General features: G+C 36.2%; 1 protein-coding gene across 4 annotated transcripts in view; it reads left to right on the top strand.

The window, feature by feature from the left end:
* Nucleotides 1-1,362: 1,362 nt before the first annotated feature.
* The window catches only part of LOC106151030 (rap1 GTPase-activating protein 1), a 135,313-nt gene continuing 119,096 nt past the window's right edge, over nt 1,363-17,579 (top strand). For 2 of the 4 annotated variants that reach the window (XM_086996197.1, XM_086996195.1), the window contains exons 1-4: nt 1,383-1,542; nt 2,302-2,422; nt 3,189-3,231; nt 14,788-15,408. In XM_086996197.1, the coding sequence (XP_086852323.1) occupies nt 14,826-15,408 (583 nt within the window). In that variant the 5' untranslated portion in view covers nt 1,383-1,542; nt 2,302-2,422; nt 3,189-3,231; nt 14,788-14,825. Of the gene's footprint in view, nt 1,543-2,301; nt 2,423-3,188; nt 3,232-9,081; nt 9,514-14,787; nt 15,409-17,579 lie in introns of those variants that run through there. The other 2 variants (XM_086996209.1, XM_086996196.1) reach the window with 2 other exon arrangements.

Here is a 17,579-nt window from a genome sequence, read left to right as displayed (position 1 = left end):
CAATTTCTCCCCTATGCAACTTGATTTGACCGGCATCATTGCCCCCCCCCCCCCCTTATCGATATTATATAATAAAACATCTTTAGGCGATGGCTCACCAGCTAGGAGCGAGACCTAAATTTCAGGAACTTCTTTTCAATAGGAAAAAATGCATTAGTATTGGTGTGGTATATGGAAAGATTTATGATTGACTGCAGGAAAAAAACACGTTGTTTTTATGCTTGGAGTTGGAAATCGTTTTAAAAGGAATTTCATGAAATCGCCATATAGGCCTATTCCTATATACTGTCACTTTACAAAATGATGTGATCAATTCTTTTACCCCATAGTTACTTTGTCATAAATTGATGGGGGGGGGGGGGGGGGGGGCAACTAACCCAGGAGTCCAACTAGCCCCGGTCTCCCCTATTCTAAAGTTGTTTTCTGTGTATTTTTAAGGTTAATTAATTAATCAAGGTGACAACCAAGCATGGGTCACCGGTGGTTTGAAGTCGGCACCCCCCCCCCCCCCCACCCTCTACCAGGCCCACTGATCAGTCGTTCACTAGACATAAACAACTTTGTCTCTGATCATGACTAATTCTTGACAATTTTTTTCTCAGCGAAAATTTTTGCTTGAAATTAACGCCATCACTCAGCTGGTCTCTAGCTTGGAGTAGCACCATTCCCCATGCGGCAGCTCGCTCCTTCATCACAAATGACCGGTGTAACGTGGCACAGAGTCCTCCATGATACAGAATCCGCTTCCCATTCATTTGTACAGGTAAGCCTCGCCCTAAATTTTGATCCACTTAGGTTAGGCTAACCCTAACCAGTGTACCTAACAGGCCCGTAGCCAGCAATTTCAAATGGGGGGTTCGTTTTCTGAATAAGTGGACCTTTTACCATAAAACCTTCATGTACCTAGATCTAATTTTATCCAGAGTGGACCTTTTCCCAGCAAAAAGGGCGATTCTTTCGAACCCTCCGAAACCCCCCCCCCCCCCCCCCCAAAAAAAAAAAGCCCTGACCTAAATGAAAGGCGGACTCCCTGTTACACGGCCCTCAGTTTCGTCACACCGGCAAAGGCGATTGCATTGGTTGAGTTAACAAGTAATCCCATCTGGTTCATGTGTTTTGAGTTGTGTTCTGTTAAATCCCTTTTACACTGGGCGGCGTCCTTCCTGCGTCCTTAGTGCGAACATGAAACTGACATCGCTCTGGTTGTAGAAATGAGGCACAAGCATCGCTTTGGTTGCAGAATGAATGCTCAATGATCGGCCAGTTGTCGGCACGTAAAGTTTTTTTTTTTTTTTTTTTTTTGACTCTCAAACGGAGCCGTTCTACGGGAAGCAGAAAAGACGCCGTCTAGCAGTGTAAAGGGGTTTAGCTATAATCAGATGGATCCAGTCCAGCCAAGCGTGGTCTGGTCACCCCCTCTACGTAACTTACTGAAATGGTATGGGCAGATTTCCAGTTATGGCGATGATAACGCCATGCGTTTTTGTTGAAAAAGAAGCCGAAGAAGAAGAAGAAGAAAAGTTGACCCATGTGAAGATGAGTGTAATATAACACGTACACTGTAAAGAAATGACCTTTTTTATGAAAACCAAGTGCAAATACTTTTTTTACAACGCAAGTATTTTTTAAATATCCTTTATTCCATTTCTTGTTATCATTTTCTCTCTTTTTCTTTTCTTTTCTTTTCCTTTTTTTTTTTTTTGTTTTTTTTCACGCACACACCCACACAGCATCTCCTCTACACCTCTCTTTTCTGAATATTTTTATAGACTTACGTAAGCTTGGGTGGATGGAGAGGAAGGGGGAGGAGGGGGGAGGGCGTAACCACTGTGTCAACTTTGGTGTAACCCCCCCCCCCCTGCAATCCCACACAAATTCACGCACACACATCCCGTCTCCTTTTAGAAAGTGTCCAATTTTGCACCTGAATTATATTGACACTAATTTCCGCAAACACGTTTACAATATAAAGAAGAGGAATACGTAAGTCCTCAGGCAGTCCTCTCACAGTAAATATTAGGAATAGAAGTTCAATACAATAGATCAACGAAAATGAAAGATGTACTACTGTATTGATTTGTACCCGTAGAGTTTTGGCAGGTGGGCTCCTCTGTTGAAATAACTAGAGAATACACAGTGTGGGAAATACTGAATTGTTGAAATAATAAAAACGCACTTACACTGTACGCACAAACCCGTGGCCTTTTATTTGGGGCAAATTTGAATTTGGTTCACAAGAAAAAATTTGACAAATCCACAACATATGATTGACTTTAGTTTAATTGCACTTGCGTGTTATAGTGACCGCAGAGGCAGTTTTGAGTGACCATCATGTAGACAGTGTTGGATGGAAGTGGACAATATCTCGGAGGAAAACTGACCACTCTTTCTGATCAATTTGATACAGATAGTGACCAGCAAGGTTGGTGAGGTTTCCTATTTTTTTTGATAAATGTATTTTGCAAATAGATTTTTGCTGTTGTGACATATGCATCTAATGATAAATGAATAAGATGATAAGATGATTGTGAGAACTTCTGTTTGAAGCGGAGGTTTGAAATGTATTCCAAATTGATGGGTGAAGTTCATAGTTACGCCTTTGCATGAGGTGGCTTAGATTTTTTAAAATCTATATGTACAATTTTTTTAGATGTTGATTTTTAAAATTCTAAAATGAAACGTGTTACATGTTTTTTACGTTCAGAATTAAAATTGTTGATATTATTTTGACCAGGGTTAAATGAGAACACAATTGTTTTTAATTAATTGTAGTTTGTTGACCGATAATTGACTGATTTAATGAAGGAAGTATTACAATGTATTAAGAGCGGAGTTATTAGTGCTGGTATATTGATTGATTTATGGGGTCAGCACCGAAAGGTGCCACTATTTCTGCACTTAATTATAGGTCAGGTAAACATTTACGGTAATTAATCTGATATTTAGAACACCTCACTAATAAAACAATATTCTATTCAATTGTTATGTACACGTATATGAAAAGAGTGTGTTTTGACAATAAGTGAACTTATTCATTTTGCTGCACTTCGCTGAACTCAAGTAATTTTTTTCAGTTGTTACAAACAAAAAGTTACATTGCGAAAATGAAAAATTAATTATGTGCTAATTTACTTAGTAATTACCAAAAGGTAGACCTGATTGGTTTGTTTTATGATCCTTTATGCTAGGTAGGGATCATTTCTACCTGATGGGCCTAAGGACAATGATGAGGTAAGTATATGTAATGCAAGACAATGCTTTTTTTAAAAAGGTACGTTTGTAACTTAACTGGTGACCATGTGTGAAAAATAAAATTTTGTAATTTGTTTCAATTACCTAGTTGAATGGAGGATGCTTGAAACTTGGACGTAATAACGTTATTATGTCCAAGCTTGAAACATTAAACAGGCCCGTAGCCAGCAATTTCAAAGGGGGGGGGGGGGGGGGGGTTCTTTTTCTGAAAAAGTGGACCTTTTAACGAAAAATCCCCATGTACTTATGTCAAATTTTACCCAGAGTGGACCTTTTTCAGCACAAAAGGGGGGTTCTTTCGAACCCCCCGAACCCCCCCTGGCTACGGGCCTGTTAAAGCTGGTATAATTGTAAAAAAAAGTAAAAATATAGAGATCATGATCTATGATAAGACAAAGATTATCTCAACAGAACATACCAAAATGATTTCATTCCTGTAAAATATCCCCTGAAATGGTAGACAAATTAAAGGGTAAAGTTTTTAAAAGAGAGTTTCACAAGGCAAGGTTTCCTAGCTTCTTTAACTTTGTTGTTGTTCTTCGTGGATACCATGGGAAATAAGGAGGCAGAGCATGAGAAAAGAAAGAGAAAGACAGAAAATGTGCCAGGAATGAAATGAGAGAGAGAAAGAGAGAGAGAATTTATGTCAATCACAAGTGCAATGGTCCTCCAACATAAACATATTTCCAGTTCATTTCTTCTTTGCTTACACAGTTTAATGAGGTTAACATAAACATCACAGTTAGGGACAATATGACCCAACATCATTGTGATGCATTTGCTGGGTTGACTTGGTGTTAGTCATGTCGTACAGTTTGAGTCAAATTTGGGATAAATTGATGAAAAGTATCTACTCTTCAATTGTTATTATTTAGAGAGCAGGAAGTGATAAAAGAGGAATCACTTTGGCAAACTGAATTCAAAGTAAAAATAGTTTTTAATTTACAATGTTTATACCCCAAAGTGCATACATATAAATAAATAAATAAGTAAATAGATAAATAAATAAATTGCTGGTGCAATACAGCAATTCTTAGTTTTGCATCTGGATTATACAACGTACGTTCATATATGTAAGGTTTTGTAGTAGAAGAGTGCTTATAGAGGGAAGGGAATGCCTTTCACGTTCCGTGTGATTGTCCTTATTTTTCAAGCATGATGCATTATTTGAGCCCAATATTCTGCATGAAATGTGATTCAGGAGTTCTTGGTGATTGGTGATAGACCTGAATATGTCTTGGTGATTGAGCTATTTTAATCTTGGTGTTTGGTGATTAAAGGGGGGGGGGGGGGTATTCCCTACCCTCATTATAGCTGAGGGTCAAAGATGAAGAGCACTTAACTAATTTCTACCTGTTTCTGGGTGGATTATATAATTGCCAATTATCTCTGAATTTTAAATCATTTTCTAGGATTGCCACTTCACAACTGTGGCAAATTTTGGTAGAAAGTTGAGGTAGAAAGTTTCATGTTTATTTTTATGTTTGCTTTTCCTTTTAATATTGCATTACTGCATTACCCAACAGATATGTTATTCCATTTAGCACCAATGCACATGAGGTATGACTCCTATTAAATTTTGCCCTCTCATATCTACTGGGATTTAAAAAAAAAATTATTTTGTCAATTTGTATTTGGAAACCTCATAAATAGGAGGTCATGCGCTGTCAGTCAAAATAAAGCAGTGACGTTTGCCCGTGTGACACTTAGTACATTTACACTGAGGCAATGGGATCTGCCAGGGTACAATCCAGGATCGATTTGGTTCACACTCTTGAGTCCTGTTCAGATGTGTCACCTATTAAGTAAGAAGTTGTTGACTACTGGTCAGTGTGAATGAATTTGTCTGTTACAGTTGTGACCTCTAAATTTACTTACCATGTGCCAGTATTATTCTGAGCTGTCTTAGCGTTTTTGGTATATTAATTAATTTGGTTTTTTGGTGATGTGTTTCTGAAGTGAAGAAGTTTGGATTCAAGTAAATGTCTAAACGCATCTTTGTATTATTCCAATGCTTTTGTTCAAATACCTGTCAAAGTTGTTGTGCCATTTTGTTTTCTCAAACATGGTATGCGGTTGCCCCAGGGTCAGGCACTTAGCCTCGGGGAGTTATGAAATTAAATTGTGTGTATTTTCTTTTGTGTTTAATGAATGCTGTAGTTTACCCAAGTATCGGTGTAAGTGTGTGTTTGGATCTATTCCTGCTGTAATTACCGCTCTGGCAAGTCTGTCAATTCCTGATATTAGAAATACAGAAGGCGGGGACCCTTTTTAGTATAAGAACTGCCCTGCTTTTGGGTTATAAAAATTCAGTTACTCTTATACATGGTTTGGGCATGGTTATTTTTTTTATTAAGGGCCTTGTTGTGTATTGTTTGTTTGCTCCACTGCTAGGTGTATCAATAGTAATATTTTCTGTCAAAACTTTATAAGGCCAAGCAAGGAAGGATTTGGCTTCAATTTCAAATGGGCAGTAGTCAAGAGGACAGAAACCATGGGTAAAAGAGACAAGATTGTGGATGAATAGCAATTATAAGTCCTAAACAACCCAGAATATGATTCAACATACATATCTTTATAACTTAATGTTAGTTTAAATAAAATATTTAAGAAAGTGATGCCTCTAGATTGCAGGCCTGGGACACTGCGAAAATTTTCTAAAAGAGATGATTTAAAGAAAAATGTTATTCCCCTTGGCCTGCAAAGCATTGGACACTGTAGAATTAAGGGGCTTAGTGAACACACTTTTATATAGGGTGTCAAAGGCTTTAGGGGTGTACTTACAAACTGAATCCATGATGACGAAGAAACCTTTCTGTTTCTGACACCTTGGCTTAACAATAACTGCAACATATTCACGGAGGACAGAAGAAACACATTGTTTTCTAATGTATTTGATAAATGCAGTCTTTCAAGGGAAAGTGACAACAAGTTACAATTCTTTACATAGAATGGTGATGGAGAAATCGTCTTACATTGACATCTGTGAACACGATAACAATGAGAAAAAGTTCGAGGACACAAATTGTTGTGTTTAAGTGAGCAGCAAATTTTGATCAACTATGTTTTAACTGAAATTATGACGAACCACAAATAGTTGACTGCTGATAAAGCAACTGAAGGTCAAGCTGTATTTGGAAAACATAAAACGTCAAAGGAAACACAAGACGTTTCACAACAAGCAAACCTAACATAAACTGGTATCCATGACAACTGAAGATATTATGGGACAAAGCTGAACCATCTGCATTGAAAAAAAAGGGCATGTTACAACTACGACAACTGAATATCATTTCAGATAATGTGATAGCTATATTTAGAGAAACCTTAGGAAGATAGTTTTTATTTTATTTTCAATTCACAAATCTTCGACAAATGAAATTCATTTCAGGATAAATATTGTTTAATCTTAGTTTACAGGTGCATGTATATCTATTAAAAAGACTCACAATCATTATATATATTACATAAATAATCTTAAGACTTAAGCTCATTATAACAAGTCACATTGATATATATTTTTATATTTATATTATTGATTTATTTTTCATTATACCTCACGACTAAGGGAAAATTGAAATATTTCCTGTTTTAAGATAAAAGTAGACTATATATATAATATTTACAATAACTACATTAATCATATTTATTTACTAATAATAATAATTGGTTGCTTAGTAGAGGTGTTATATTTGGGAGATTTTACCCTTATAATGTGAAGCTGAACAAAGGATGCCTTCATCCTGCAAATTTCTATAATTTACATATAATTTACACATTATTTTATCTGGACAAAAGACGTATCTATAAATATTTAAGAAGAACATCTGTTGAAAAGGAACATAATTCCTTTCATACTTAGACATTATATTTTGTGAAGAGTAGTATCTAATATTGCCATTTAAACATTTGATTATTGAAAACATTTACCGTTTATTAAAACCACGCAAATAATCTGCCTGTAACACATTTTCTTTTTTGTAGCCTTACAATTCCTTGATTGTATGATTACAACTAACTGTTATCATTTATACACGTCTACAATCTTACTCTCAGTTTTGAATGCTTAGATATTTATCAAACAACCATGACAAAATGGGTAACTGAAGTCTAGCCATCTTTATAACTGGTTCAGTATCCCTAGTAAACACTGATTGATTGTAGAATAACAGGGCTTTAGACAAGAGGCAGATCTTTGGCTTTCACTATCTTAATATCAGAATACAAAGATATTGGTTATAGCAATTATACCAATTGACTTATAAACAATTACCAAATCCTGTCTCAGGTTGGCTGAACTCAGATTTACCCTGGTCAAGCAACCATTTCTGAGAGCAACTACCGTTTCTGAAAGCATTTGACTGATGGTCAATGGTCAAACATTAAATATAAGCTTATTTTGATTGACCAATTGTCTATATTTCAAACAATAGGCAGTTTACTCAGATTAATGATCTAATATCTAGATTAATGTTCATTTTAGGAGCCCAGAAGTGATTAACTGTGAATGGGCAGCGATCAGTGCCCTCCCCTGCTGAGTTAATTTCAGGATATGTTCTAATTAGCACTAATTAGAAGGTTGATCAAGTGACCAGCTTGGTCAGTCGTTCGAATCAGCAGGTGACTGGACACTTGATATTCAATTTATTGAAAATTAGTGGTGTTAGATTCATCAGAGTAGGAAGAAGACACCTAACTGGACATATTTTCAGATTTTGACTACAAGGTCAGGCAAGGGCACAGAATATCTTGAATTAAAAAACACTTTAGAAGAAGTACAACAGTGACATCAGGGTCGCCAGAATAATTTTTGTAACAAGATCTGAAACTTTTTAGTATCTTAAAAGAACAATATTGACTTGTGCAGTATTAGCCTGATGTGATCAAGTATTGTAAGACTAATTAACTGACCTTGGCAGAGGATTAATTCTGCCCACTGGTCATAATTCTTGCTCATCAGACTATTTGGGGGTGGCTTGACCATCAATTCCTGAAATGTTTATGCTGTGATCTGCTTTTTTATTGATATACATGTATTAATGATATCAGGAATAGCAAGGCAATATATCTTACAGTACCTTAATTATTGAATAATTTAGATAAGAACTGTGCATCCAATACATCATATACTGTATGAAAGGGACTTAAAAAATACACAATATTTGGAACTCAGACTGAAACCAGAGGAAAATAATGTAGAAAGTATTCCATTTTAGTGAACGAGTGATTGATACAAATGCATTAGATCTTGTATCAGACTACACACAGTTAAGCTGTACAGTATGTTTCGCATTTTATTTGCCATACAATCTGGAAGGATTTCGTTCAATAAGCACAGCTGAGATTATTTGCCGATGCTGCGACACATGAAATCAGCAATGATTTAGGACCACATGTGAACCAACCTTGCATGAGAGAAGTCGAGCAACATTTGTGACGTTCAATCCCTAAAGCAACCTAGACAATCCCTGGCAGTCACGCGAACTTGAAAGACACGGAAAACTTTTTTTTTAAATTGGCAGATTCGAGCATCTCCTCAGACAGTCTCATGCAGTGATGAACTTTTCAGGGGGCCTTTAATTGTGAGAGATATGAAATTCATCTACACGTCTTGATGCAAACGGCTGCACTCACTGCTGGAGGGATACTAGTATGCAGATGAGGCATGCTCCGACACTGTGACATAATTACATAATTGCTGTGCAGTGGTGATTAAAAATTCTATCATATGTGAGACTGTTTTCTGAGGCAGATGCTGTCAGTTTTAGACAGAAATAGCGTCGAGATGAGCGACGATCCGATCTATCACCAAGCAGAAATATATTGCATGAAACAGTGAGATGTTTATCAGCATTGGATGTAGAACCATATGGATAATTGAAAATATTGTGTTGTCTCTGAAGAAAATTCTTATGTCTAAGGGAAGAAGACATATTATATAAATCAGGTTGATGATATACTCACAAATGCATGTACTGAGGAAAACTTTTACTTACCAGGATTAAGTTTTACTAGCTGATCTACCAGAAATATCAGAGAACTTGTTAACACATTTTGAAAGAATTGAGAAAACAGATCAGAAGTGCATAGATTTTTCTGGCTTATGTAACCTCTACTGCCTCTGATATAGACAGCTGGTGCAAACACATTGATTTTTTTCGAACAGTGGAACTTTAATTCTCAGGAGAACATTCAAGAAATATAAGAAATTTGGACTTATGTTACCGAGAAGAATTGAACTTCGGAAACTTTACACAAGAGGTAAGCATATGCCATAGCAATTAATTTGTTAAGCACAGATTTTGAAAAACAAAATAATCTGAAATGATTCAAACATGTTGTCTTGTTCGGTTACAGTTAATACAGAGGTTGTAATTTATTTATTTAATTTTATTTATAGTTTTTCTTATTTTATTTTAAATCCTTGTGTTAACACAGATTGAAAAAGATAAATTTATTCTAGTCCAATCTTTGATATCAAATAGATACAAGTTGATCTGTGACTACAATGACACAAACAGAATAATGGTTTATTGTAAATTCATGTCACACCTGGAAATGTCATAAAACACAGTGGCTGGAGACTTTGTGACTGGTGCTTGTGATGCTGTGGCACTTTTGGACATTTGTCAGGTCAACCATTTTTTTTTTTTTTTTTTGGGGGGGGGGGGGTTCTTTTGGTTCACTGAGTAGATGAGAGTTAAACCTGTGAGAATGAAAGATCAATAAGTCTCCCCTTTTATGTGATGGCACTGTTGATTTGAAAGGCAAAAAGTTCTAATGAAAAATGTCCCCAAGTGTCATGAGTCCCAAGTATCAAGTACTTTGATTGAAAAAACATTTATTATTGGGGAAAACTTCTTGATGACACTGTTTTAATGTACAAATAATGTTCAAAAAGACTAAACATTTTTTAACATTCCAAGTGATCATGCAAAGCTCTTTGATAAATTTAAAGGACCAGATGTTATGCCTCACTGGTAACAGCACCTAAAAACATGTTTTGTCTCTTTTACTTTTTTTACCATCATAATAAATAGAAAATATGAAGAAAATGTCTCATTCTATGTTATATATGGTTGTGGATATTGACACAATTCTAAAGAAGTAACTCTATATTTCTCTTTACACTTGCTATGTTGTTGAAAGTTAAATGAAGCCATGTGTATTTTGTAATTATAACACATTAACAGGTCATTTTATACCCTTCATTAAACCAAGTATGTTTTGATAGTCAGCCAAATGAGGAGGTCGTGGTTCGTTCAATCGTCTGGTCAAGCGTGACCGCAGCGGTCAATCGTGAAAACAAATATTAGGAGACTGTAAAAGAAAGGTATCATGTACAGTTGTGACTTTCAACATGTTAACAACTCGTATTACACCCTTCGTGGCACAAATTATGTTTTTATAGCTAGTAAAATGTAGGGGTCATTTATCTGGTCAAGCGTGACCAACAGTCAATTATGAGAACAAATATTAGACAACATGGCATCCAGGGGTGTGCGCCTTATTTCATTGTCTATTAAAATGTGACGGAATGTTTGTTAGTCTGAACCAAGTGAATAGTTTGTGGTAGAAGTTCAGTTCTTGTAAACAGATGGAAAAATGACCTAAGGGGACTTGTATGTGTTTTTTATGGTGAATATTTTGCTAGTGTAGAAAGAGCAGACTGGAGCAAATTGTGGAGTTGGCATAACTTTGTCATTTATGAAATACATGTACATGTATGTATATATATTAAAATTGATACCCCTAGCAAAATGAAAAGTTTGCCGCAAATTTGCCGCAAACTTGTTGCAAACTAACAGTTTCTGGCAAGAAGTTTACAAGAAAAATTATACTGCTGCTAATTTGCAGCAAATTTGCAAGAAAATAAAATTTGTTTTGCAAATTTGCAAGAAGTTTGCGACAGATCTGATATTTTGCTAAGGGTATACTTAGGCAAATTCAGATGTTGCATAGTGTTTCTCTGTGCATGTGTGTGTGTGCACATGGATCACCCCTTAAATTCTCTCAAAACATAAAAGGGCATGCTAAACAAAGTGATATGATAATAATTCACCAGACACCTTTAGATATACTTTTTATTCTTTTTTAAGTAAACATAAAGCAGAAAACTGCACCATGTTACTCAGCCCCAGATTTCAAAATCATCATCATCATTATATTAACAGATACAGTATATATATATAGCTCATTTTTAGGGGGTTCAAAAAAAAGCACTTTTTGGCCAGCGAAATCACCTCTGAATCAAAACTTGCAGAATCTATATGCCACTTCTCAAGTTGTGTCAACTTAGAAGGTTAAAAAAGTCCACATCTTCAGCAAAATAACCCCCCACTGAAATTGCTGGCCATTATTTATATGTAAGGCCTATGCTTGACAAGTAATATTGACAGCTGATCACAAAGGCGGCTTCTGTCTGTCATGCCATTTTGCCACCTAATTGAATTACGCTTTCCTGCTTCATTGAGGAGTGCATACATCACCAACTGAGCACGCCTTTTGTGATTCTGTTATTGTACTGGTGCATAACTGCAGGTTAGATGATCTAAACCCATGACAAACTGACTTTGAATCTGATGGTATTGATTTTTATGCTGAGGCAGATAGGGATAGTCTATTTGGTCTGATGGAAGGTGTTGAATGGATGACTTTTTTTTCCTGTTATATGTACTATGAAAGATTGTTATCCTGAATGAAAAAGTCATCTGTCTAACCTGAATTTAAGATTGTGTACATTAAGCCAACTTAACTAACAAACTACATTTTCATCATTCAGAGTATATACTGTATTTTGGATTTATTGAGGAATAAATATATTATGAAAAATTATCTAAAACTGTTTTATCACCAAATTATTAAGTACATTTCAGACCTAACATGCTTATCATTAACCTTGTCAACCTATGATTTAAAAAAAAAAACAAGTAATTTCAATAAAAGGTAATTCCATTGTGGTCTGCTAATTAAAGCACCTTTTCAGGACAGTGGCCTTTTGCCTTTTCTCATAAATCTTTTGTGTAAGTGAAAAACAACTGTTTTTGTCTTTGATGAAAGTAAACAAATAATTTTAGTCTTAGAAATACTTACTAAGACCATTTTTGTCTAAAGTTCCATTGTGAAACTATCCCTAAGTGAATATTTCAGATATTGATCTGTGCCAACAAGAGACAGATGGAAATAAGGTTAATTGCTATCAAAACAGGATTTAAATACTCTACATAATGCAATTATATTGTAGTTCTCTGATATCTAGACAGATCATTTTCCATTTCATTACATAACAAAACAACCATTTAGACATTAAAATCAATTACAGCATGTATATATATATATGCTACTGAAAGGTCAACCTCATCCACTGTGAGTCAGACAATTGCCACAGGTAAATTCAACCAGTGGCAGTCAGACCAATGACATCTGACCTTAGAGGTCAGTCTGGCAGGAAACCAGGTCGTGAAATCATGGTCATCTTTGTCACCAACCCCAAGCCTTCCTGTGGCCAAAGGGGTGCCAGTTGAAATGCTGGTTATTGTTTGACATCAACAGGTGACACTGTGTGGACAGTGATGTTACCCTGATTACTATTAGAAGCACATCCTATATTCTATCTCATTGGTGACAGTGCACCATATATAAGCACCATACTGGAAAGTGGCAGACAGGTCTCCATTGCATGCAGGCATCTGACAGAAACTCTTACCTGGTTTTGTACAGTTTGAAACTGAAGTTGTTATATTCTTGTTCTTAGTCTAAGAGCAGTTTTTACATGATGTAGCAGAACATTTGACAGGATCCTTTACATGTACCTGACTCTACAGATTTTTGAAGCTGAAACTGAAGCTGTCACTGCTTGCTCTAAAGCAGACATACCAGTAGTTAAGTTACCTTAATTGTTTAAATGGTGAAACAAACAGCAAGGAAACAGGTGAGAATGAGTAGCTTCTATTTTTATTGATAACACCCCAAGTTACACAGATTGAAACTTGCTACAGTACAGTGTACAAAGTATGTAGAGGGTAAGCTGGTGGGAAGAGTTTGTTTTTATCCCTTTTATGACACCCTAAGGGCACATTCCCATAGATTTTAGATCGATCTATCCCCATGGGGAGTCTCACTAGATTACTGTCAGATAATCCAGCTTAAATGTCTGTCCCGCCTACTACAAGCTGTAAGGGGGTAATCAACTTCCGTGCACGGTTGGCTGACTGCAATTTAGCGTGAACCCCCAGGGAGTTAGGTCGATCTAGTAAGATCGATCTAAATCTCTGGAAATGCCCTGTAAGTTTCAGAAACTACTGGAAACTAAGGGCTCATTCTCAGTAAAAAAAGTCTTTCTAATTAGATCGATCCAACTTTTTGGGGACTCTTGCTGAATACAGTCAGATCAATAGATTGACATGTCTCCTCCTGGTGTTGAGTAGAATACAGAAAAGCTGGTCATTGAAGGAGTAGGTTGGAAACAAAAGGTATGTTAATCTGTTTATATTATTGCAATTAGCCAGAGTGCCCTTGGAGTTAGATTGTTCAATGTAGAACAACAACTACATTGGGAATGAGCCCTTAATGCCTATTTTCAATGTACCCATCTGCCATTTCTAGTTAATAACCGAACTGGATGTAATATTCTAACTGGTACTATTGATTCTGACAGGCACCTTTATTTATTTTATTCGAAAAATTGTTCTACTTTTGATATTCAAGGGGGGCTCTTCATATATCGTTTGGAAGTTCAGCCTACATTGTACATGTAGCTGGACTGAGACAGATGAAACTGAAGGACACCATTTACTTAACTTTCAGTCTATTAGTGCATCTAGTTTGTGAGCAGGCACTTTAAGGGTGTATTCCCAGAGATTTAGATCGATCCAGAGATTTAGATTTAGATCAACCTATCTTCCTGGGGGTTCATGCTAAATTGCAGGCAGCAGAGAGCACGTGCACCATAGTTGATTACCCCTTACAGCTTTTGGTAGGCGGGACAGACATTTAAGCCTGTTAAGCTATCACCAATCTAGTGAGACTCACCAGGAGGATAGATCGATCTAAATATCTATGGGAATGGGGTCTAATACACTCTTCAGAGAAGTAGCTAGGTGGTGATCACCAGGTAATTGGTCAATTATCTCACCTGGCACACCTGAGACCAGTCTGGGGAGAGAAACAGGTGATATTTGCCTGAGCTGTATTTCTGAAAGACGACAAGAAAGAGACTTGAGAAAAGTGCTGTGGGCGTTGTCAGTAATACATATAGAGCATACTTTAATACATGTAAAAAGAAGTACATGTACATGTAATAGTATACTGGCTACGAAGTCTATTGTCAAGTGCACTGGTCTAGTAGATTTTTTTGTTTTGGTTGATGGTAAACACTTAGTATTTATTATCAATCATGGAATCTCATTGAGCAGGAAAGCTTACTTAGTCTAATAATCTGTGGTTATGTTCTACAGAGGATTTTTTAATGCCGTATAACTATATTTATATTTAATAAGCATTGCTTACTATTCTACATGTATATAATTTTTACAGGTGATTTGGTGAAGATTTGACTACGAATTTTGTGTGCTATGGAGAACTTGACCAACAAATTCAGCCGTGCTGATGTTCGCTACCAGTCGTTCCGCAGCTCAACAAGGCGTCAGACAGATAATGTGAGACCTTGTTATGGAACATTGCCCCGGAAACCACTAATTAATTCAGGCAGCAATCGAGAAGTGATAAATCAGTGCTACGGAACACTACCTAGACAACAACCAATAAATAATAATAATAATAATTCAGGAAGACAGCAGGGTAAAATAAAATCATATCCAAAGATACCACCAGAATGGATGAATTCTGCTGTTCAAACTGGCCAAGAAGAGGGTGAAGGTCACATGAAATCTTCTCCACAAAAACTGGAGAAAAATTCAAATTTGGGAAAAGCTTTGCCTCCTCTCCCTGCTAGACAGAAGAGGGAAAATCCTGAAGGGTTTAATCCACAGACATTAAAGGATAAATTAATGGCAAGAAGCAGGTCCCCCCTCGTTGCAAGTGTGAGGACTCCTCAGAAGGAAAATTTGGAATGTCGCAAGGTGTATGGAACATGGGGACCCTCTACATTCAGGTGCTATGGAGAAATTGGGAGCAAATATTTACCCAGATATACAGGTAGGGTTTTTTTAAAATGAGATTCATACTGGCATATTTATATTTTTCTAAATGTGTAAAATATTCTTGACTTAAAATAAACACTTCAAAAAATTATCATTAAAGCCAGTGCTGATTGGTGGAAATCAGTTGTTTGCCTAAAATATAGAATATGCCAGTGTAAAACCTCAGTATTGTTTTCTTATGATGTTTCTTTATTAATCACAATATCAACTGTCTGTTGATACAGAAATATATTTCAGAATGTATACTGAAATGAGAGAGAGAGAGAGAGAGAGAGAGAGAGAGAGAGAGAGGGCACTTCACATTACATTCCCTGGGCATTGAGGGCATATAATGGATTTCTGACTTTGTCCACCTGTTTTTGCACTGAAAAATGACATTTATTACGTAGAAATAAGTGGTAATTATTTCACGGATTTTATATTTATGCTGTTTCTTTTACACCAGGGACATAAACATCATAAATTGGCAGTAATAGAACAATAACCATAACAGGCATTCTTCACAATCACCCACTGGTTTGTTTTGAGTAGTGATGCTTCAAAGGTAATTTTATTACCTGGCCTGGAGCTGAACTGTCCAGTAACCCCCAAAATATGCTGTTACCTGTGATATTTATAGTGCATTAATGACAAGACGTTGGACAAGCCAAAATGAGAAGTATCTAAATAGATTTATGAATCAGTTTGTTTGTAATGTAGAGGTGTTCTTCCATTATTCAGACTGCTCTTTTTTTAAAAAGCTATAATCATGAATATGTACAAAATATGGAATGTATTGTACTTAATTTAATGTTGTTATGGTCAAAAATCGAGAGAGAGAGAGAGAGAGAGAACTAGAGATCGAGATCGAGAGAGAGAGAGAGAATGAAATACAGAGAGAATAAATGAAAGACAATATAACAAAAGCAAGAAACACAAAGGTTGAATACCCATATATTTCCAACCACCTGTTCTGCTTAAAGTCACCATATGCTTTCCAGACACTAAACACCCAGTAGTTATTATACCACCTTGTAATTTGCCCCTCACACCTTGACAAGTGCTGAGGTGCACTTCATTAAGCCACCCAGGATCCGAAAATTTGTATGTCCCCTGTAATCATATGACATAACGACTATTGGGCACACTGTTGGATAACAAAAGAATACAGTAATACTTTTACTGGCACGCGTATGGGCAATTTGCAGTTTGAATGGTGGTATTATTGGGGTATTTGCTCTGGACTCTTTGTTTTGATTAGCAGCAACCTGGATGCACCGTAGCATGGGCCGGGGAGAGATTTTACTTTAAAACCAAATGCCAGTCTGCTAAATTCTTAGTGATTATTAAAGACTATTTAATCACAACATATATTTGCTGCAACTTGTAATGGATGGATTGTATGATGAAATTTTTTTTATCTTATATGTTAAAATCTAAAAAATTGCTTTTTGCAATATATGGCTGGTCTTTTTGGATCTGTTCAAACCAACTCTTAAGCAAATAATTTGAGGTTAGAGCTATTACACCATTTAAAAACTGAATCTTAAATCTACAGACCTGCTCAGCTGCACCATGGGTTAACGGGATATATAATAATTTGAACTGCATGCTGCCTTCTTATGAGAGGATTCCAAAATAATTGCCAGATGTGACTGGGTGAGATGAAGGAATGTGTTAGCCGTTTCCATCTCAACTAAAGCAATTGTGGTATTTATAAACTTAAGGTGAAGTCTACGCACTCTCTACTGTAGGTTGACTTGGTGCTGTCGAAGCTGTTGTGCAGTTGACAGAACACAGAATGGGAATGTGCACAGCTAATGAATAGCCAGAGAAATGCCACAAATATCTTGTTAAAAAGTTAATTTTCATAAGAGCAAGGTTACAGGGTGTAAGCTGTGGTTGAAAATGTCACTGATGGCACATTATGAATTGATGCAGTTAAGGAAAATGTGACATTTATAGGTTTTCCTATTCTGTTAGCATATTTAGAATATTTCTGCAAAGAAATTGGATACAGAAAGAAAAACATATTTTAAAAGTGTTTAAGATTACACAACACCTTTTGCATTCCATGACTGAAACATTTGTTAGTCAATGGCTTTTTTTGTGTAAAAATTTCCTAAAAGGAGGAAATATATTCTCAAATAAATTTGATTCCTTTATTGCTTAAAGGTCATACCAGGA

This window comes from Lingula anatina, chromosome 9 (genome assembly GCF_051362555.1).
Source record: "Lingula anatina isolate TDL-2025a chromosome 9, LinAna3.0, whole genome shotgun sequence".
Lineage (NCBI taxonomy): Eukaryota > Metazoa > Brachiopoda > Lingulata > Lingulida > Lingulidae > Lingula > Lingula anatina.
This window is presented reverse-complemented; position numbering and strand designations above follow the sequence as displayed.